The 21,843-nt window shown below is 39.7% G+C and overlaps 1 protein-coding gene across 1 annotated transcript in view; it reads right to left on the bottom strand.

Annotated features, from left to right (window-relative positions):
- XRCC4 (X-ray repair cross complementing 4) overlaps positions 1-21,843 on the bottom strand; it is a 288,213-nt gene that overhangs the window by 82,289 nt on the left and 184,081 nt on the right. Inside the window, exon 7 of the mRNA XM_018564728.1 lies at positions 14,333-14,480. Coding sequence (XP_018420230.1) covers positions 14,333-14,480 — 148 coding nt within the window. The remainder of the gene's footprint in view (positions 1-14,332; positions 14,481-21,843) is intronic.

Consider the following 21,843-nt stretch of genomic DNA (forward strand, 5'->3'; position numbering starts at 1 on the left):
TCGTGCGGGGCAAGGACTGGCACTGGGTGTGTGCAGCTTGGCTGGAGGGAGATCAGTACAGTTTTAGTGGCTGATCTCTCCTCTGCTTACTAAATCTAGAAGCGACGATGATTTTGTCACTTCCATTTTTATGCTGTCATCTCTCCAGCTGTGGCTTGAGAAAAATCTGGTGATGGCTATGGGCAATTTTAAGTACCAAACTTTTTTTGCCATTACATGGGTGTACAATTTTAAGGCTTGACATGCAGTATCTATTTTCCAAACACAACCCCATCTTTCTTATTTCACGCCAACAAAAATGAGGATTATATTCTGTTTGTGTACTCTAATATTAATTTTAATCTATTTTTTTCTTAAAAATTTTGATTTAATAAACATTTGCACACATATTGCTCAATTTCAATTATAATTTTTTTACTATAGAGCCTTTGCTTTCAGAAAACATATTATTGGTGGTTTTAAGCAGTTTTCTAGCCAAAAATTCAGATTTTAAAGGTGTGTGCAAGAATTAGGAAAACTGCTCTGGATGTAAAATGGTTAAACCCTTTTCTTTTTAAAAACTTTAAAATATTCTATGTGTTTAGAGAATATTTCCCCGGTCACTTACTATTTTATACCATAACTACTTGCTCCCGATCCCCCAGCGACTCTACCCTGGACTTCTGGTTAGGATGGGCGTGCACTGTAAACCTCACATGAATTCCAGTGGTGGGACTATCGATCATGCTTCACACCATTAACATGAGGTGAATGCATAACTAACCTTGAATGTCTGCTGGTATCTCCACCACAAGCTGATAAGCAAACCCTGGAAGAGGAACTGGGGATTAAGACATTCAGGAGGGTTCCGAGCTGCCTGACCATGATATCGCTCGGCTGGGAGGCACGCAGGGCTACAATGCTGGACTGGAACGTGCTTGTAAGGCCCCTTTTACACAGTCTGATCAGGAGGGGATCTGTACACCGATCAGAATGGATGTCAAAACAGTTTGTTCAAAAAATTTAAATTACTGACCCAGGCTAGGCTATGGGAATCGGATCTAAATGGACATATGCCCATTTACATCAGATTACTCCTGATTTGGCAAAATCGCATCTGGCAATACAGAGCTCTGATTTGTTCATGTTTTCTGACCTGTCATGAGCCAGGGTAACCGGATGTAAATGGATGTCCATCTGTTTAGATTTTGCTGCCCATAGACTAACATTGGGCTTCTGATCAGGTCACCCTGAAAAACAGACAGGCCTGATCAACAGCCCATGTGAAAGGGATCTAAGGGTGGCTACAAGGGAACATAGCCACCCTAAGAACAGGAATGGAATATAGGGACATTTTTAATGTTATAGAAGAGATAATGGACTGTAAACAGAAGACATACATCAAACCTAGTATGTACAGACCTATACTGCTGTATGTAAGGATTGAATGTCAATGCACTTTGCTAAACCTTAAACAGTATTATTTCAAACCTCTAATATAAAGTGTAACTATATCATATAATACATTTTGCCCTATAATTCTGGTGCGTAGGTTTCCAAAAGGCTTTGTTTGGATCACAATGGATTGAAGAGACTTTTGCATGCCAAAAGATTTGGTGGAAGATAACTAACATCTTCTTGTATTTATATGCACTTTGATGAATAATATACCGCCAGAAGGAGAAAGCTTACACTAAAGAATCGACCTTGAGTAGTTCTAACACATTAACTTATAGTGCGTTTTTTTATTTTTGCTTTTATTGCACTTTATGAATATTGCACATTGATTGCTTGTTGGCACTTTTATACGAAAGTAATTGTTTGTTTAGTACCAAAATTTATGAAATAGTACAGTATAGCGACACTTTAAATTAGAGGTTTGAAATAATACTGTTTAAGGTTTAGCGCAGTGCATTGCCATTCAATAATTAAGAATAACTTACTCGGTAGCATTGCAGCTGATACTGATTATACTAATATTATAGCCCAGCGTGGTCTTATTAGTTGATTATAATGCTATATGTAATATTTTACAACTTTACAATAAAAACTTATTTTGAAGAATCAGAATTTGCCAACCTAATGGAATGAAACGTGGCTGCCAATATATTCCTCCAAGTTTGTTCATGCTTACATGGCTGTCTTACTGCATATAAGATGTACAATTAAAGCTCTGCTACACCATATGTCTAGTGAAATGTCAGCTGGGTGACATCTGGAAGCTGAAGAATAGATGCGCCATGCATGTGTTTGATAGTCAGCAAGGGACATATTGAGATTCATGTGCTTACAAATAAAAGGTAAGAAAAGTAAGCAGAAGCAGTGAGCATGGCGTAAACGTTATACTCTCTGCGGGTGAAGAAAAGTGATTGTATCACAAAAGACAGGGTCAAGTTTCACCCAAGTGAACTCTTACTGGAAATAATTATTTCATGCTTCAGACAGTAAAACTTGCATCTGTTTGCCAAGTTGGATTCTAAGATAAATGTGTTACCTGAATCACATTACTTTCAAAAAGCCCTATGCTACAATCAGGAAATATGCAAAGCATGACACACTCAGACAGGAGTCAGCTGTCGAAGACCTAAAACCGCATTCCCTAGTTTAACCTATCTGCATCTATAGCACTACTCATTTGTTTTATGTGACTTTGATTCAGATCTGTACCATTATTTATGAACACTGAGGTATTACTGTTTTACTTTCAGTGTTTTCATGACTTAATTATTGATTCACTATGCAGGTCTAGGTTTAAAAAGAATATATATTAATCCTTGCATTAAATTCTCTGGAGGCAATTTAATAAAGCATTTGCAACACTTTTCTAGCGTCATGGCCCAATTAGAAAGTCCTAGGACAAATTCAAAAAAGCCGACAAACAGTTTTCTAGATATTTTAGGTAGCTCTCATCTGTGATACATCTACATTCTGGCGATATGCCTGCAACAAATTCGATAAGAAATGCAGCCATATCTGTGATAAGTCCGCGTTGGAGTAAATTGTGTCACATGTAAGTATTGTGTTGTAGACAAAATTCTGTCTGCGGCAATTCTGCATCAGATTCACATACACCTCACCGACAGTTACATGAATCTGTCACACAGTGGGCCATTGGTTGCATGGACAGGAGACAGAATTTTAGTGAGTGTCAATGACTCTCTTTATAAATTCCAGGAACTGTGTATTTACCCACTGTCCCTATAACTGGAATACCAAATAAACATACATAACATACTCAGCAAATGGGAATGAATGGGTTTAAAATAACTCCACTCAACACAAATTGCATGTAAAATGAGCCCTATAACACAACCCCACCATAAATGTAGAAAGAAAAACAGTTTCTAAAAAGGAAATTTACTTTTTATTTATCTGCATGCCTAATGTATTGTACTGAGAAGAGATATAGAGGCACAAAGTATGAAAGGGTTCAGGAACTGGACTACAAATTAGCTGTTGTCTTGTTACAAGCAATAAAGATAAGAGTTACAGTAGCGCTACAGTGAGGACAGAAATGACGGGTAAACCTACATAATATGAAGTTGTATGACTGGGGTTATATTTTCTTTATCCGATCGTGAGCTGAAGCACAATCTGCACTGAGCCATCATCACCGAATGGTATCACAAAGTGTGTGGTATCACTTCAGTGAATAGCGGTGCCATTTATTTAAATGGCACCCTAATGCACTAGAGCAGGGTACGACAATGGACTATTCTGTGTTGCTGTGCAATGCATTGCCAAAAAAGATCAGATGCAGCTTACTTGCTTTGGGGTGTGTTGAAAACACATTTAAAATGAATGGGCTGTCTTAACGAAACACGCGTACACATGCATTAATTATTGTACCACATAGGTGCACAAGCCAGTCTTATGGTTACTTTTCACAAATCAGCTTGCTATAACTGGAGGGAGGCTTCTAACTGCTGACGGGATAGGTTCTACAGCTGGATGTAAGTGCACTGTACAGTATATAGGGTTTTATATAGGTGCCTTTACTTCTCCGTTCTCCTGCTGTGAACACACATATATTTTCTGCATAAAAAAATGTTTTTTTTCTTATGTGTTTGGTTCATATCTATGTGCTGCAATTTAGAGTGGGAAGTTATAAGGGCTCATTCACACCTACATGTATGTTATCGCATGTGCTCCAACAAACACTCATGTGAACAAATTTATAATGTAAACCTGTACTGAGAGAATATAGAGGATGCTATTACCGGCCTCTCCTGAAAGTGTTAGTTTCCTAGCTGTTACGTTAAGTCAATAGGTGCAAGAGTAAGCATGCAGATCTGGAGTTCTGACTATACTCTGAACTCTGAATCTGCATGCTTGTTCTGCGTCAGCCCAAGACAGACGAACAATTGTGTTGAGTAGATGTGTTCAGTTCTTAAGGGATGAGGTGGTGGTGGTAACCCTAAATGTCTGATGGCTTAATTGGTGCTTATTAGACAACTATGGCCTTACTTCTCTCTTGGGTCACAGAAGGACATTTACTAATGCCCTCCTGTGACCCAAAACTCTCAAAATAGCGGGCAGAGTCGTGCTGCAGCCGAGAAACGTCCAGACAACCGAGCTACCTGATTGATTGCCTGCCCCCTCCCCTGTCTGTCCCTCCAGCCAGCGCTGGAGGAATGGAGAGGGGAGGGGGGAATCCCTGCGGGGGACGGTGACTGATAGTCCCACTCAACTAACATTTATAACACAGGGGAGGTGTTATGTAGTCCAACTAGGACAATGCTTAAAGATAACAGTGCAGCAGAGAGCACAGGAAGTAATCAGCTCACAAAATTTCTGGCAGGATCAACAGGTACTTTCTGCACTTATAGGTCAGATATAACAAATCACTTTGAATGGTATGGTTAACAGACCAAAGAGGAGCAAATAAGGAAAATGTATTTTTAGAATTTACATACACTTGAAGTAGGCTTGAAATTAAGTACATTTTATGTAAACTTCCATTGGTCTATTTTGACTCGATGTAAGTATCCATATCTGATCTCTGGAGTGCCGCTGGGGATCTGGAAAATCCATGTAGTAGCCTGCACTTCATGCAGCGATAGGCATGATCTTTTGGCCTTCCAGTAGCTTTACCTCTGCACACTAAAGACAGGGAGCTTCTTTCCTGGTACCGCCGTCATTAAGAGAACACCTTGCATTTGATTTAAATGAATACAAGGTGTTCTCAGATTGGACATGGTGGTGATCGTGAGGTCATCTGCCCCTCCTCTCCAACTCGTCCAAGCAAAGAATGTATTGTACTTATTAAAAAAAAGTGAGCTCTCCCAATGGCGGCGTATCGAGAGAGTGACTCCCTGTGCTCAGTGTGCAGCGGGGAAGGTGCTGGAGCCACAGCCGGAAGATCACGGCTAGCAATGTATGTAGAATTGGGCTACTACAGTGGTTTTCAGGATCCCCAGTGGCCCTCTGGATATCAGATATGGACTCCACACTGAGCCAAGCTGGACCAAAGTCAGTTTGCAAAAAACTTGCTTCCTGGAATTCTGCTCTACCTTTACTTGCTACATCCGTTTTCTGGATCAATGGGATCAGCTGTGGTGGCCCATATAATCTATTTCAATACAGGTTTCTTTTAAAACAATATCCTCCCTTTTAATGTTTGTATTTGCAGCTTTAGTGTAAGCTGTGTTTTTCTTTATCTTCTCTTGTTCTGCTCTACCCAGGACACAGGCAAATGTTCACCTGTCAACTCTGAAGCAAATCTATTTGCTCATGTAAATCACTTGTAAAGGAAGGCTAAACATATACCTAGATATTTTTATGTTAACTGCTGCTTTAGTCAATGTCTGACAAAATGTACAATTTAACTTTCACTATTGATTATAAACTATTTCTGCAGGGAATTATATTCTGCTTTAAGATCAGTATGTAATGCAGAACAATGGTGTACACATGTTTAGGATTATTGTGACCATAAACAAAACAGATAAATGAATTGATTTTGTTGGTCTGGCTGTAAATGGACCCTGTTAATCATTGGAATTCATCTTCTGACAACTAATACAGTTTTCACCTCTTTAATCAGCAACCACATTAGCCTCATTTATCTTTTTTACATGACAAATTTACCTGAAAGGAAAATAAATTGTTTCAGCAAAAACAAAAAAGACTAAAACATCAACTTAAGGAGTAGGAGACAGTTACATGAGCTCTTTCAATTGAAACATTACACAAAAGATAAAATAAGGTCAGGCGAATTGCTTAAAAGAAAATAAAGGAGAAGTGCGGGGAGAGCTGCTTAGTGCTGGTGCGGGACATTGATACATTCACACGCTGACTTTATACAGAGCTGAGCAGTCATGTAACCACAGATCGCTCAGCTCATGGTCTCCTGTGACTGTCAGCCACCACTTCCCGCAGCGATTTCCCCTCCTCTCTCTGTTCCTCCAGAGTTCATTGAAGGGACGGAGAGGGAAGAGGCGTGCATGGATGGCTCTGGCTCTAGAGAGGCAGAACCAGCTTAACCAGTTAGGTTGATCTCAACATTATTGTCGGGAACTTCCCAGCTGCGGCGTGGCTTTGCACTGTCAGCATATACAGGCAAGTAGCATAGTCATAGAAGAACATTACTAAATGTATTATGGTGACCCAAAAGAGACGTAAAGCCCCCCCAAAAAGGTTTGGCTTTACTTCTCTTTTAAGTGAATGAAAGGAGTAATTTTTTTTATTCACACGAATGAGGTCACTACTGATATCCAGCTGCTTTACTGTATACCAGTGTTCTCTAAACATGGCCTGGTGATGTAAGACCCACACAAGCTTTGCCATGACAGTTGCCACCTGTAATCATGCCATTCCAACTGCAAGGTATAGTCCTAATTGTATATACAGTATGTATAATTTACACTGCGGTACTATATTTTTTAGCTATACAATTTCTTGCTTTCAGGTCAAGCTATTTAATCTCCTTTTTGTTCCCCTGGTGGAATACTGTGGCGTCACAATTGTAACCACTGTGCCTATAAATGAAACAGCTCATTAAAACAATACCCAAATGGCCATAAGAGCCCACAGCAAAAGATGTCGGGTAGCCACTGAGCCACATATGGCATCTGAATGTATAGTAGCTGATGAACAGGCTATTAGGGGAGACTAGTATAGTTGTACAAGTTGATAAGTCAGAAAATGGTGCTCATACACTGTTTATCCCTGTTCATAAGCAGAGATAAGTTGATGGTTCACTGTACTCCCTCACTGGCTCAGAAAGCTTGTCTTAAGGTGATCACAGCTATGACATAATTTTTGTCCAGTCTAGTCATATACAGTTGGATTAAGAGATTAAAGAAGAACTCCAGGAACAAAAAAAAAATTAACCCTTGCAGGGGTGCCAGGCGGCCGACACAGTTTGCTATGACACAAATTGCAGACAGGGCAGCATTCCCCACAAGGCCACCGAGGCTATGGTCTCTTGGCGGCAGGGAGTAGAGGGGCAGCACAGCCTGCAGCTTCTCCTTGGATCCCCGCTGCTCTCCCCCGCCTGTATGGGCAGAGACATCAGATCCGAGGAGAAATGGAACGCTGAAGCCGGCGAGGGAGGGAGAGGAATTGCAAAGCTGCCCTGCTGTCAAATCCAGGATTACGAGCCGATCTGTGCATGATATTAGAGGCAAAAGATATTTTAACTATTTTAAATGCTGATTAAATTACTTACAATGGATGGTGCTACTTGATGTTTAAAACGTTTGCTTTCCTCCAGAATCATCTGATCCCCTGAGCACTGGTACTGATATCCTGTTTTAGGGTGGCTCCTTTCCCTTGCAGGGATATGGAGCCACCCTTGCGTGTGCTAGTAAGCTGTGTGTGTGTCTTTACAAACACACAGACACAGCAAGGCAAGCCACTCTCCTGCTCCCTACTCCCCCCTCTTCAATTCTCCAAGTTAGTAGAAAGAGGGCTCCTGGAGACTGCTTTGCCACTTGTGATTTGTACTGGACAGGAAGTTTTGGGAAGCCAAGCTGACAGAGTTGGAGCTGTTCAGAGACACGATGACTGTAAGTGCTTGGGCAGAAATATAAAGAATTACTTTGCTGGGCAATGTATATTTGTTTGATCTGGATTCATTATTGAAAAAAAGTTTAGACTTGAGAGTCTAATACTATCCCAGTTTACATTATTTTGCCACCTTACCATTTAACTCAAAAGGTAATAACTGCTCACACGGCCTGTACACTTAAGAATGCGCAAGTCTTAGGATTAGGACAGTCTGCAAAAATGCCAGCGTCAGCAAAACAAAAAAAATAGAAAAAGTTTCAGCATTAGCCAAACTCTGAAAAATCACAGAGAGATTATGTTCCGTGAAAGGAATTACAGGATGAGGTCTGCAGAGCCGAGATCTGGCTACAGAAATATTTACTCAAACATCTATGCGGTTAGGAAATAGGCTAATACAACTCTGAAAAGTTGAGAGCTGTCTTGTTTAATCTTCCATCTTTCCATTTGCCCTCAGCCCAAAATTGCAGCTAGAACAACTTTATTCTTACTCACTTTGGATGCTGATGAATATGTCTAAATATTGTACTGAAACATCTGGGTGACTGTAACCTACACCAGTCTGACAGATGGGCTTCAAACAGGGCGATGACAAGTCACCAGATTGACAGTCCATACAAACTGAACTTTGACAGCTTTTAAAATCTACCTTAGATAACCCCTGAATGGCACAGAACAGGACACGTTGGCAACATTGGAAAACGGTAACTTTGTATAGAAAGAGAACGCTGGGAAGGTTTAAATGTGACATTTGAAATGTGAAAAGCTATTGTATAGCCCAAAGCACAACACACTGCAGCATACCACAACACAAAATTCCTGTCATGTGTGTAGGGGACTGTACATTTTTTGTATTTGCTGTTGTGTATTGGCAGCCAATAATAATTGTGTAGCCTTTAAGCAACATACATTAACACGCAACGCCTAAAGAACAAGTCAGGGAAAAATTCTCTTAACCCTTGCAGGGTGGGTTCACACCTAGGCGGCATCGTTCTTGCGCGTTAACAGCATGCGGTTATTGCATGTTTATGCGCGTTGTGCACATTTATTTGTGTGTATTAACGCTCGTACATGAAGACGCGTGTTTTGATTGGCAGCTCAAAAACCATTGTGGGCAATAGAAGAACGCTTGTATAAACACGCAAAAATGCTCACGAAAATGTACAACATGCTTTTGTTGGCGTTTTTCTGCTCAGGTGTGAATCAGGACCATTGAATATCATGGGATTTCTTGTGTTGGGCAGTTAAAGCGCTTTTCGAACTGCTAAAAAACTCCTAGGTGTGAGCCAGGCCTTAAGTGCTCATTTTTGCCTAAGTTCAAAAATAATAAAGTTATACTCACCCAAACCTTGGAGCCAGCTGTTGGGGTAGCCCCACTGCCAGGGTTAATATCCGGAGTTTTAAGTGTGAATGGCCCTGAAACTGATTAGGAATACATTAATGTGATTTATATTTCCACTAAAAGCATCAACAAAGGAGCCTCTGCTATTATACACACAATGGCACTTGCTGGATATTTAAATAACAAAAATACATGAACATGTCTCTACCACCTGGTTGTCTTTATTTGATTTATGTAGAAGATGTCCTAACAGGAAGAGGTACAAAGCTATTACTTGAGCATGTCCTGTAATGTCAAGTGCTACAGGCTTCCTGCCACTTAAACTGCTATTTCATGGTATTCCATGCAATCATACTGTACATCACAAAGTAAACCACACACACAAGAATGTGGTCAAGTACTACACAGCTTTTCATGTTCCAAGAACACTCACTCGGGGCTTGTTCAAACTGAAGAAAAGAAAATAAGCATAAAAGTGGAGCTGTTACCGATAGCAAAGCTTTCGTTTTATGGAAAAATGAAATCAGAATTCTGTTCTCTCTATATGAGACAACTCAGTTTTAATTCTCCAGTTTTAATGGATCACCACCTTAGCATTAACATTACTTATTGAACGGGCATGGTGGTAATGTACAACACTAATTTTATTTCTCAAATAAAAAAATAGACAATTTAAAATGCAATAACCGCAGTATTCTAATATGATATCGATGCCATTATATAATGTAAGTTGTGGTCTTGCTAGACAGCAAACAAGAGCAGCATAAGGTACCAATAAGCATTAGAGCCCTTACAACATCACTTGGCAGAGCCCTTTCTGTCCAATTATTATAATCCCTGTTTGTTCTTTTTTGTAGGCTTTTTATCGATTATTTTCACATGGTGATCCAGCCAGTAAGTCTGTTATTTTTTAATATATGCCCAGCAAAAGTGACAGATAGAGGGTTGAGACAAATCATTTAACAACGTATTTGGTTTAAAATGACCCTGACAGCAATCTGAAGGTCCAAATAAAAACTGCCCCTGCTAAGAACGTTACTGCCACAGACTTTCACGTCACTACAGCATCTGTAGTGACACAGGGGTCAATGGGAGGAACCACTGACGGCTGCGGGAAACAAAAGAGATCAACAATCTTAGAAGTGTCAGTTGCTGCACAGATTTCAGCCGGCAATTCCTCTTGGTTGGGGTGTCGCTTGGCAGAGCAAGAAACAGGAAAGGTAGGTATTCATTTTCTCTTTTCCATGGGCAATTTTTATCAGGACTTTCAAATTGCCAACAGGGTCACTTTACAGTGACACTAAACTTAGGCCTTAAATCGTAAAAATGCATTCAAGAGCCATAACTATTAACACAAATGCAACTTATTTGTGTAGATCTTCATATCATCTCTGAATTGGTGCTGACACTGTCCTTCCCTCTGGAGGGTGGCTACTTTTGTTCCCCATGGTCCCTGTGTGTGTTGTAATATAGCCACTAGTCCAAGCTCGCTCCCCTAATAAGACTATAACTTCGATACAAATTAGTAAGCTAAACGTGAGATTGTAGTCCATCATAGGAGCGAGCTTGGAGCGGTGGTTACTTTACAACACACACAGTGACCATGGGGAACAATAGTAGCCACCCTCCAGAAGGAAGGACAGTGTCAGCACCAATTCAGAGATGATTTGAGGATCTACAGCCGAGTGATACACAAGTAAGATACATTTTGTTAATAGTTGAGGTACTTGAATGCATTTTTTAAGATTTAACTCCTGAGTTTAGTGTCACTTTAAGTGTTATATTTTGAATACACTTTAAAGAACACTTGTCATCACATGCAACAAACTCCATTTTACGCTGCTCTACTCCCGTTTCACAGAATGTATTCCTCAGCTCACAAATCCCTTCCTGCACTGTATATAGGCACAAAGTACACTTGTTCTTACCATGTTAATTTCAAGTGAATCTACAAACAGCAATTGTTACAGGATAGACATGAAACCTGTAAGTTAATGTACAGCTGATCACACAAAGATGCACAAACAGGACGTTTTGTACACAGAACAAAAGCAGACTGCCTCCATACTTTATGCCGTTCGTAAATGCATTGTATTAAATGCAGACAAACTCGTTGTTAGAAAACAGATATTTATCATTGTTAACTAAGGATTTTCACACAGCAAGTTTAAGTCCCCTCACCTACTGCAGTTTTCTGTCTTTGTATTTTTGTGTGAACACAAGTAGTAAATACAACTTGAGCAAACATTGTTATCTTTCTCATGCAAGAGTACTGCTTTTTCCATTAAAGATGATTGGAACGCTGAACCTGCAGCTGATCTTTTTTTTTCATTGACTTAACCATGCCTTGTTCTGCACTGTGTGGAGGCAGCAAACTTGGTAGAGGGAGGGCTTTGCTTCCTGATGTATGTTGGCCTCCAGCAACTAGAACAGTTAGCTGCACAGTGATATCACCCACTCTTACTCCAAATCTCCTGAGACTAGCAGTCACATGCACTGTGCCTTAGATCTCACACTGCAGATATACAGCTTTAGGGCCGTAGACACAGGAGTGCCTAGACACTCTCGCATACCAGGAAGTACTGTGCTATTTTTCAGAATGGATTCAAGACAAAATGTAAATCTTTCAGGGTACTACTTAGGCACAATTACCTTTCCTAGATGTTCCCTATAACATAGCTCATCTTTACTTTTTAAATTCAGGTCAACTTTACTTTGTACAATACTGAACTTTTTAGGCAAACTTCCAAACTATACTAGCACATCTGCTTTGCAGCACTGGGATTTAAATCCTGGTCAGGGCACTATCTGCAAGGAGTTTGCATGTACTCCTTGTGCTTATGTGGGTTTCCTCCGGGTACTCCGGTTTCCTTTCACACTTCAAAGACATGCTGGTAGGTTCATTGGCTCCTGTCTAAATCGGGCCTGTATGTATGAATTGAGATAGGGACCTTAGATGGAAAGCTCCTTGAGGGCAGGGACTGATGGAAATGTGCACTACGTAAAAGCGCTGCATAAATTGTTGGCACTATATAAATACCTGTACTAAATATACTAAACTAGCTGCTTAACTTAGAAAAGTGAGAAGAATTCATCATGAGTGCAACATGGCAATAGGAGTGCAGCGAGCTGCTATGTGGTTTAAAACAGTCCTCAAGATCTGAGAAGCCACTTTTTAAAATCTCTTCACAGACATGCACAAAATAATTTGTTTGACTGAGTACATTTTCCTACATTAAACATAAGCTGTTACTGCCATTTGGCAAAAAAACCCTGAGACTGTAAAACAAAAATCGTTTTTGTAGAGCAAATAAGCAGGTCAGTTATGCACATTGCAAGGATTTAGTCCTCATTCACATGAGTCAAGCATCTCGCTTTTTGGAGCATTTGTACAGGCATTTTTAAGTGCCTTTCAGGTTTATTTTTAAGAGCTAGTTACTAGGCAAAACAAGCTTTTGCCTAGTAACTCGCATTGAAGTCTACTGGAATGAAAATACTCAACTCTGCCTCCAAAAGAAGCTCATGTACTTTTTTGAGCTACAAGCATTTTGCTACAAGAGGAAGAACACTCAGGTGTGAACAGGGGCTACAAAAAACGACGAGATTCCTCCTGGTGAGCGCTGTAGCACTTAGGCATTCAAGCTACAAATTGCTCAGATGTGAGTGGTGCATTAATGCTTAAAGTGTATTTATGCTTTTGCAGTCAAATTTGAGAAAACCACTCTATGTGTGTGTTATGTGTTCATATTCACCCAGCATAACAAAAAAAATATTGAAAAAAAATATTTTAGTGGAATCAACCATCCAGGAAGCTCGATGGTGTTCTATCAAGTATTTCCCTCCAATGATAGTAGTAACCGGTTGCCATTAGTATGCTTGGTTCATAATCCCTTGTAAGAGCACAAAAGCTACATTTTGCAAAAATTGGAAAGTCTAATCTTAAATCACTGAGCTGCTTCAATTAACTTTGCTTGAAAAAAATACCATTCTTTTTCCTTTATTTATACTAAGCATTTTTATAGGGTAGGTAAGTATATTTATGTTAGTTTAGATCATTTCATTTAGGGGTCTATTTATAAATGTTTATACACAAGGTTAACACAACTTTACCCAGAATTCACACATTTTCCGAAAAGAATCTAATAAGAAATATGAGCAAATCTTGAGTGGAAGTTGTCTGAATATTTAGTGAAAATATTTGCTAACACACCCCTATGTGTTATTTGTACTTTTGTTTTCAGTGCACTCTTTACTTTCTTTAAAAAAAAAAAAAATAATGAGGCTAATGAGGGTCCAATTTTTGGCACAAGAACAGGTTCAGGATATATAAAGTGCAACTCTACTTTTGTTGAGAAAAAAAAACAATCCCCTCTGGTTATTAATGTGCATTGCAAGGATTTCAACAAACTTTGTTGCAGACTCCTACCTTTTTCTGTTCAATGTCCTTTCCCAATTGATCCCTGATTTTGGAGTCTGGTTTGCTAGAATCACCAGATGCACTGTCAGTGTTCTAATGAGAAAGGTTGCAGTGTCTGCATCTTCTTAGAACTAGTTAACCCTTAGAGAGCATCTCACCAATAATGACATTTATATTACATGGGATGCCTACATTTTTTCTTGAATATTAGTGCAAAGTTCTGGGAAAATCAGTGAGCCAAGCACACAAGCGGGAAATTACACTTCGGTGGACTTTCCATACACCATCAGTGTACAAAACAACTCCAGATTGCCGAATTACACTTCATTTTTGGAACAGTTTTGAACAACTTCAGATTTAATTGGAGAGGTAATTTTTTAATAACATTAAATTATAAAATATCTTCTATAGCAATTTTATATGCTATATAATTATTTATTGAAAGTTGAGTTTCCTTTAACCCTTAGCAGCAATTTAAAGCCTAAAACCACCAAAAACCATGTTCATCATGACTCCAATGCAGTTTGTCAAAATGGGGACATTTCACTAAAATCTTCCAAATTATCCAATCAATAAAACTGTACCTTATATCTTCTGGCTTAGTGGCCTTTTCCTTTAATTCTGCATAAGACATTTTCTGTCCCCGTTGTCTCCGCTTTCTGCTTGGAGCTACATCTGGAGAATCGTCAGGACTGTGCACTAAAGATCGACGTCTGGATAAAGGAGGTGGCGCTACAAAAATAATAAAAGGTAAACAAATTAATTAACACAATATATCTATTATGTTAAAAAAACTAATTGTTTTCATCTTTTTATGTTTGCATATTTTATATGTGGCAATAGTATACTTTGTTTGAGTACGTGTGGTATACGACAGTTACACAGGTATGTAGTGTGTGTTTCAGAGTTGTATGAAGATGAGCTGCCAACCCCACAGTAACTGGCTTACAATCATAAAGGCCTCCTTGCTTTGTTAGTACCACCCTGTATAACCTTAATTTTTAGCCAAGTGCTTCAACAGGGGGTCCAATAAACTGGGTGCACCTTGAAGGTGATATGAACAAAGGGGGGGACATGATGTGCAGTAAACCAGTGAATACATAGAGGGGGTAATTTACTAAACTTGGGGTGTGTAAACTCCACTTTACCTATTTTCACTTCCTTCATTCCTACTTTTACCATTGGCTGAAATTATTATTTTTTCTATTGAAAGACTTTTGAGAGATGAAAGATGATTTCATTTTATTATGACAGACTCTGTAGGAACCTCCAAATGTCTGATATCCATTCAGATTTTTCACAGCTGCTATCACGGGATTGCTATCGACATAACACAAGAGAGTGATCAATTCACAGAGCTTACAACTGCTTCTATGCTCAGTCATTGTTAAATGGGATAGTAAGAGGAATAGCATGATTATTTTAAGAATGACAGTATGAGAACTGTGTTGTGGAAATTTCCCAGAAACGTGTACTCCACTAACTGTAATAAGTCTCAGGGACATACAGGTGAAACTCGAATAATTAGAATATCGTGCAAAGTTCATTTATTTCACTAATGCAACTTAAAAGGTGAAACTAATATATGAGATAGACTCATTACATGCAAAGCAAGATAGTTCAAGCCGTGATTTGTCATACTTGTGATGATTATGGCTTACAGCTCATGAAAACCCCAAATCCACAATCTCAAAAAAGTAGAATATTACATGCAATCAATAAAACAAGGATTGTACATAGAACAATATCGGACCTCTGAAAAGTACAAGCATGCATATGTACTCAGTACTTGGTTTGGGCCCCTTTTGGAGCAATTACTGCAATTACTTTTGCACGATATTCTAATTATTCGAGTTTCACCTGTAAATGCAGGCTGGGTCAATAAAGCCCAGAGGAGTTTTACTCCTCCAAATGTAATCCAAGATGGATTTTTGTAATCAAAAGGATACCCAGAGCATAACAGGGAAAAAAGAAGACCATTTTGTTGTTGTTGTTTTTAAACACATTAATAAAACAGTGAATACCCATAGCTGCTACTGTTGGTAGGTTATTTGCTTAGAAATTCTCCTTTAATCACCTGCACCTAAAAGATATACAGGGTTATTCACTAAAGGGTGAAGAGTTCGGAGAAGGCAGGAGAAGTGAACAATCTAGGCCAAAATAGCCGATTTGGAAAAAGTCTCCAAATTCAGCTCACTTTCCAGTTCAGCTATGTTGTCCTAGATTGTTCACGTCTCCTGCCTTCTCCAAACTCGTCCCCCTTTAGTGAATAGACCTGATAAACCTTTTTAATGCCCAGCACTGAAACTGTAACATGACAGGAGCAGTGCTGAAATAGAGCTGCGCTAGTCTTCCCCGGGTAAAATCTATAGCTATATCAGCCTTTTGTTTTCTTCACTCAATATTAATATGTTGGGAATTTGGTGTTAAAACAGCTAAAATAAAAAAATAAGATGTTATCATAAACTTTACCTAAATGTGAATGAGCAAAGTGGAACTGAGATTTGCTGTTATAGGTAACATTTGGAAATATCAATTGTGCCTAAGCAGTACCCTAAAAAGTGTGCTTTCCGTCTTACATTCCCCTAAAAATAGCAGTGCACTTCCTGGTATATGAGGGTGCCTCTAGCCTCCAGTCTCATAGTTGCACATAAAGACACAGTGCAGAAAAAGGCATGATAAATCAGTTACAGGGAACAGATCAGCTGCCGGTAATACCTCGGGCAATACTGATGACTAGTCCTTTGCCCTCTGTCTGCCTCTTTATGTACACGGTTTCCAGAGTTCCATGGGTTGATTTGCTCACAAAAGGCAATCATTTTTTGGAAAGGCTACAGCATTCTCACTTTACTTTAATTTCCTTTACCAAGCCATGAGATTATTATTCCTTCTTTCCTACAATTTCCCCAAGAGCACCCAAGAACCAAAGCATCAGAAATCAAGTAGCTGGTGCACAGATGACACGGTTGTCAAGGGGATATTGTTATAATTACTTAGTAGCTTTGATAAATAAACGTGCATAAAAGGATCTACACGTAGTTCTTTAGGGATACATTATTAGACATAAGACTCAGTTCACAAAACTGTTTCTCTTGTTTGACCCTTTTTTTTTTCTTCGGTACCATGCCATACATATCTCTAAAGGCACAATTCACAAAGGTGTTAAACATGCTTTATTTAGACTGCTCTTTAAGTAACACTGTCAGTGTTCTTTTAACTGACGTTATGATAAAGTCAATGTAAAAGCCATTTCACAGGGATTACTGCAAAGGGTTATCATTCCCTAAAATAACACTAGCTTCAGATGGTGATATCTGTGAGTTTCAATAGGTGTCTAATGAGGAAAGCAGGAAAAGGAGCCGTTTGAGAAGGTGATAAAATAATGATCATTGAGAAAATAAGGCTTTTAACAGTTTAATGTCAATTCTGTGTAAAAAAACAAGCACCCAACAGCTTTGTGAAATGCAGGTTTGTGAATTGAACATATTTTTTGGGGGTGTGGGGGGGAATAACTAATCCATTTTAGGGCCCATTCACTCCATTGGGCTGCATTTCTCAATGCAAGCCCAATGCTGAAATCTACTGTTTCCAATAAGCTCGGTTCACACTAAAGCACTGTGCAGATGTGTGCTGGCTGAAAATGAAACAAGCTGCATTTAAACCCACAGCAACCCAGTGCAATGCAGTACAATCAGTGACAGTACACCGAAGCGTTCATTAAAGGAGAACTATGGGGTTAGGGCTTTTCCCCATAGTTCTCCTAAGGGTAACGGGAGGACACAAACTAGCGCCCTCCCGTCACCCTAAGCTCAGTATACTGATACGCCACAGCTGAAACAGATCCCGACAATTATGTCTGGATCCACCCAGCTGCGTGAGTGACAACTGGTTCTGCCTATCTAGAGGCAGAGCCAGCTGTACCCGCCCCCTCCCCTGTCCGTTCCGCCAGTCAATGCTGGAGGATCAGAGCGGGGAGGGGGAATCCAGTCACTCCCCTGTCACGGCTCTCTGCCGTGACAGGATCGAGAAGTGAGCGAACGCCGGTATGTGTTCGCTCACTTCCCCATCTATTGAGCTGACCAGTAACAGTTCCATTGTCACAGGTCGGCTAGAACTATGAAGATGAGTGAAAAGCACTCACCTCATAGTTCTCCTTTAAGGAAATCAGAACAAAGTATTTATGCTTGTGCTGTGTCTCTTCCCTCTCACAATCTTTCCCAGGTTCATTCAAACTTGTTCTTCCACTGACAAACAAATGCAATCGAATGTCTAAGTGTATATTTAAATATACCAAGAGACACAACCAAATTGATAGACCCGAAGTACTGCCTCCTCTTTCATTCAGTAACCACGACACTTAAGCTGTTATGATAAATAAACATTTTTATGGTTTGACTAAATCAGCATGATAAAGATAGGCATATGACTCAAACTTCTTAATACGTTTCACATAATTGATATCATTCCTCCCAAACAATTTTTACTCCATATGAATACACTTTTCAGGTACTTAATATAGAACTGAAAGACATCTAGAAATCACAGAAGACCATGTCCCTACTGTGAGGCTCTGGCTGGCAGAATTATGGACGGGGTATATATACAGTATCACCTAGGTTTCACCAATACACATGGTAAAGAGCTTGAGGGTTTTGTACTTTCAAACTTGTATTGTTAACACCTGGAACCCTTCTGTCTCTAATGAGAGAGAGTAGTGTTTTCACACACTCCAGCAGGTAATAACACTGCTTGAAATGTCAGCTAATATACAATACTGTATAGTTTTAATGCATCATACCCTTACAATATATTTACAGATGTTCTGCAGTGGATTAAGAACAAGCATGCCTTCTGTGTTAGCTGTTGCTCGCTGTTATAATGAAATGGAGATAAAAGCAGAGACATGTCTGCTCTACGTAATGCTACTGCAGACAATATACAAGGACACTTTAAGATGGTTTAAGCCAAACTGTAAGTCACAGTTACATTCTGAGAATACATATGCAGGGTTTTCTGAGTGCTCAGTGGTGTCTAGGCTATGCCATACACTGTTCTGGCCCCAACAGCACTGATTGTTCATTAAAAAAGATAATTCAGCACTGAAGGGCTTGTAGGTATACAGCCCCAGCAGATAGATCATAGCCCTCAGTGCTAAGTAATCTCTTATGAATGAACTGATCTCCAGAGCGCCAAAATGGTGAAGAGTTTGGAGAAGGCAGGAGAAGTGAACAATCTAGGACAACATGGCTGACCTGGGAAGTGAGCTGATTTGGAGAATTTTTCCAAATCAGCTATTTTGGCCTAGATTGTTCACTCCGCCTGCCTTCTCCAAACGCTTCACCCTTTTGTGAATTACATTGTTAGTCTTCTGATTTAACATTTTTGATATGGTCTCTGATAACGTTTCAATGTTCGGACTTTGATAACAATTGGATGTTTGGGTAATCTGCAAAGAAGGGAGAAATTTTACTGTTTTATGTTTTAAATTAGTAAAGGAAACCTTAACTTCTATTTCATTTTCTCTTTGTGGGGATTCCCGTAATCCTAAAGTAGAGATTTCCTCTGTTATTAATTTATTAATATTTCCTTACTCTTTATTCTTCACATATTCTTTTGTTAATGCCAATCCTATTGCAAACACATCTATATCTTGAATCCATTAAAACAAAACAAAATGCATACAGGGACTAAAATAAGGTCTTTTGCAAGGACTTTTACATGATGTTTATTTAATTGTACTGATTTTCAACTACAGATTTTCAATTTGCTCAAATCTTATATATCTGCTACTGGGAATATTTTCAACAACTACTAGGGACGGTCCTTTAGTCCATCTTTTTGGGGGAGTCTTCCCCTACCCGGTCTTGTTCCTGTATAACCCAATTGTTCTCTGTTCCTCAAATCCCATTGAAAGGGTTGTCCTATCTGCTGTCTTTGGCCTTGTCTGATGTAGTGAAAATATGATTTCTCATATAGACTCCATTATAGCCTCCTCTTTGAAAAATAAAATATCCACTTCCACTTTGTCCATTTCTACCAGTTCTCCCTCCTCTACGTCTATGCTTTACAAAGATGCTGTCAAACCTATCATTTTGTTCATCACTGACAGCTGTCAGTAAGACATCTAAAGACAATTTGCAAACCTATACTATTAAGGTGCCCATACACCTGCCGATTATCGTACGGTAACCGGCAGGTGTATGGGCAGCGTGCGACCGCTTCTACTGTAAGGAAAACATAGCAAATGCACTCAACTCAACTTGTTACCAGCTTTACAGCAAGGTGCACATGGAAGGGCTTTAAACAGTAATGGCAAAGTTTCCCAGCAAACTCACCAGCCAGCATGCCAAAAAACGTTTCTCACCGCCAAGGTTAAAAACAGAGGTTTAGATACACGTCTTCTGCAGAAAATGTGAAAGCCGCACAGCCGCTTCTACTGTAAGGACGCACGCCTTTCGTCTTCCGAGCACGCTGGAAAACCTGCCAAAAATTGTACGATATTTTCGGCAGGTTGGTGGCGTGCTCGGAATACGAATGCCGCACACCGCCCGCTCAGCACTGCAATCATCAGAAGTACGATCTGCCTATCCAAGAAGGGCAGATTGTATGAAATTGTATTCGCCTTACAATCATCGAACAACGAAAGTTGTGCGATGATTGTAAGGTGTATGGGCAGCTTGAGAATACAATCAGTCACATAGCACAGAGATAATAGGTGTGAAAAATTCTTTAGAACTTGATTCATTTTGAGGGGGGGGGGGGCTTGTCTGGACATGATATGGGTACTCAATGTTTGGGTCCAAGAACTCCCTAAACCTAAGTAGGAAAATAAAGAAAGAACCAGGAGATGAGGGAGAGAGAGACACACACAAGATGGGGAACACTAAATAGGGGCAGTGGGAGTAGTTGGGGGTAAGAAATAATTAGGTGGTAGTCAGGGGTGGATCCAGACTTTCTACTACATACATGGAGGAACTTTTGGGTGATCAAATAAGGCAAAGTCAGCAGTGAGTATTAAAAGTCATGGAGATTGGGAGTCTAAATACATTTAAACTCACAGCCATTTTCTTGTTCAAAAGAAATTAACATATCTTCTGCTTACCTTTACTTGTGCAATCACAGGTTTAGAGGACCACTAAAAAGTAGAAATTATTATTCATACATTGCATGAGATTTAATTTTAAAAGGGCTTCTTTCAGATCTTTTGGTAAACCCTTGCCCAGGGTCAGGTAAACCAACTGATATATGTTGGTCCATTACCTTCTACTTTTAGGGTATTCCAACCAAATGTGTAAGAAAATCCCACGGAACCCCTGGCATCACCTAAAACACAAACCAGAGGGTATGTGGGTATAAATGTTAGTGTTCATGGATCCATGTGCATAGGTGCCAAATTTGTCTCCAGGGGACAGTGATACAATAAATCTTTTTCAACGTGATCAACACAAGAGAGGGTTAAGTGCTTGACCTTACAGGAGTGAGTTATAGATCTTAATACATTGTACTGCTGGACATGGGGATCTATAGGCATATGCGTTCAAATGCCAAGGTTTTAAAGGCGGTTTCGTGTTTAATAGATTGGGTGACAATGTTTTTGATTTGAAAACATTGGAAGAACTCGGACGGAGGTGCACCATGACTCATGGTCCATGAGAGCTGCTCAGGGACGCAAAGATAAGCACACCTTAGATTGCCACTAGATTGTAGAGTTTGTGGAGTACTTGAGACACCGCCAGGAAAACCAATTCAATTCTGGGAAGCCCAGGGGAAAAAAAGTGACCTCATCACATCCCCACAAAGAACGACAGATTATGGGATTAGTAAAATATTTGTACATATTGAGGGGTATCCAGAGTAGAGAGTCAACCACACTGTTAATCTCAACCGAGAACTAGTGACATGCAGTTTACTTTCAAGAAACATAGGTTTAAGCAATGTGCTCCTTCTGTTTCTCCTTTCTCCCTCCCCGTTTCTCCCCTTTGTTTAAAATTAGGGTTGCACAGATACCAAGTACAGTACTTGGTACAAGTACGAGTACATGTACCGATACCTTTGAGCTCCAAGACTAGACTAGAGAAAAATTAGGAGGCAGCTG

Source organism: Nanorana parkeri, unplaced genomic scaffold (genome assembly GCF_000935625.1).
Source record: "Nanorana parkeri isolate BGI_ZX_2015 unplaced genomic scaffold, ASM93562v1 scaffold775, whole genome shotgun sequence".
In the NCBI taxonomy this organism is placed as follows: domain Eukaryota; kingdom Metazoa; phylum Chordata; class Amphibia; order Anura; family Dicroglossidae; genus Nanorana; species Nanorana parkeri.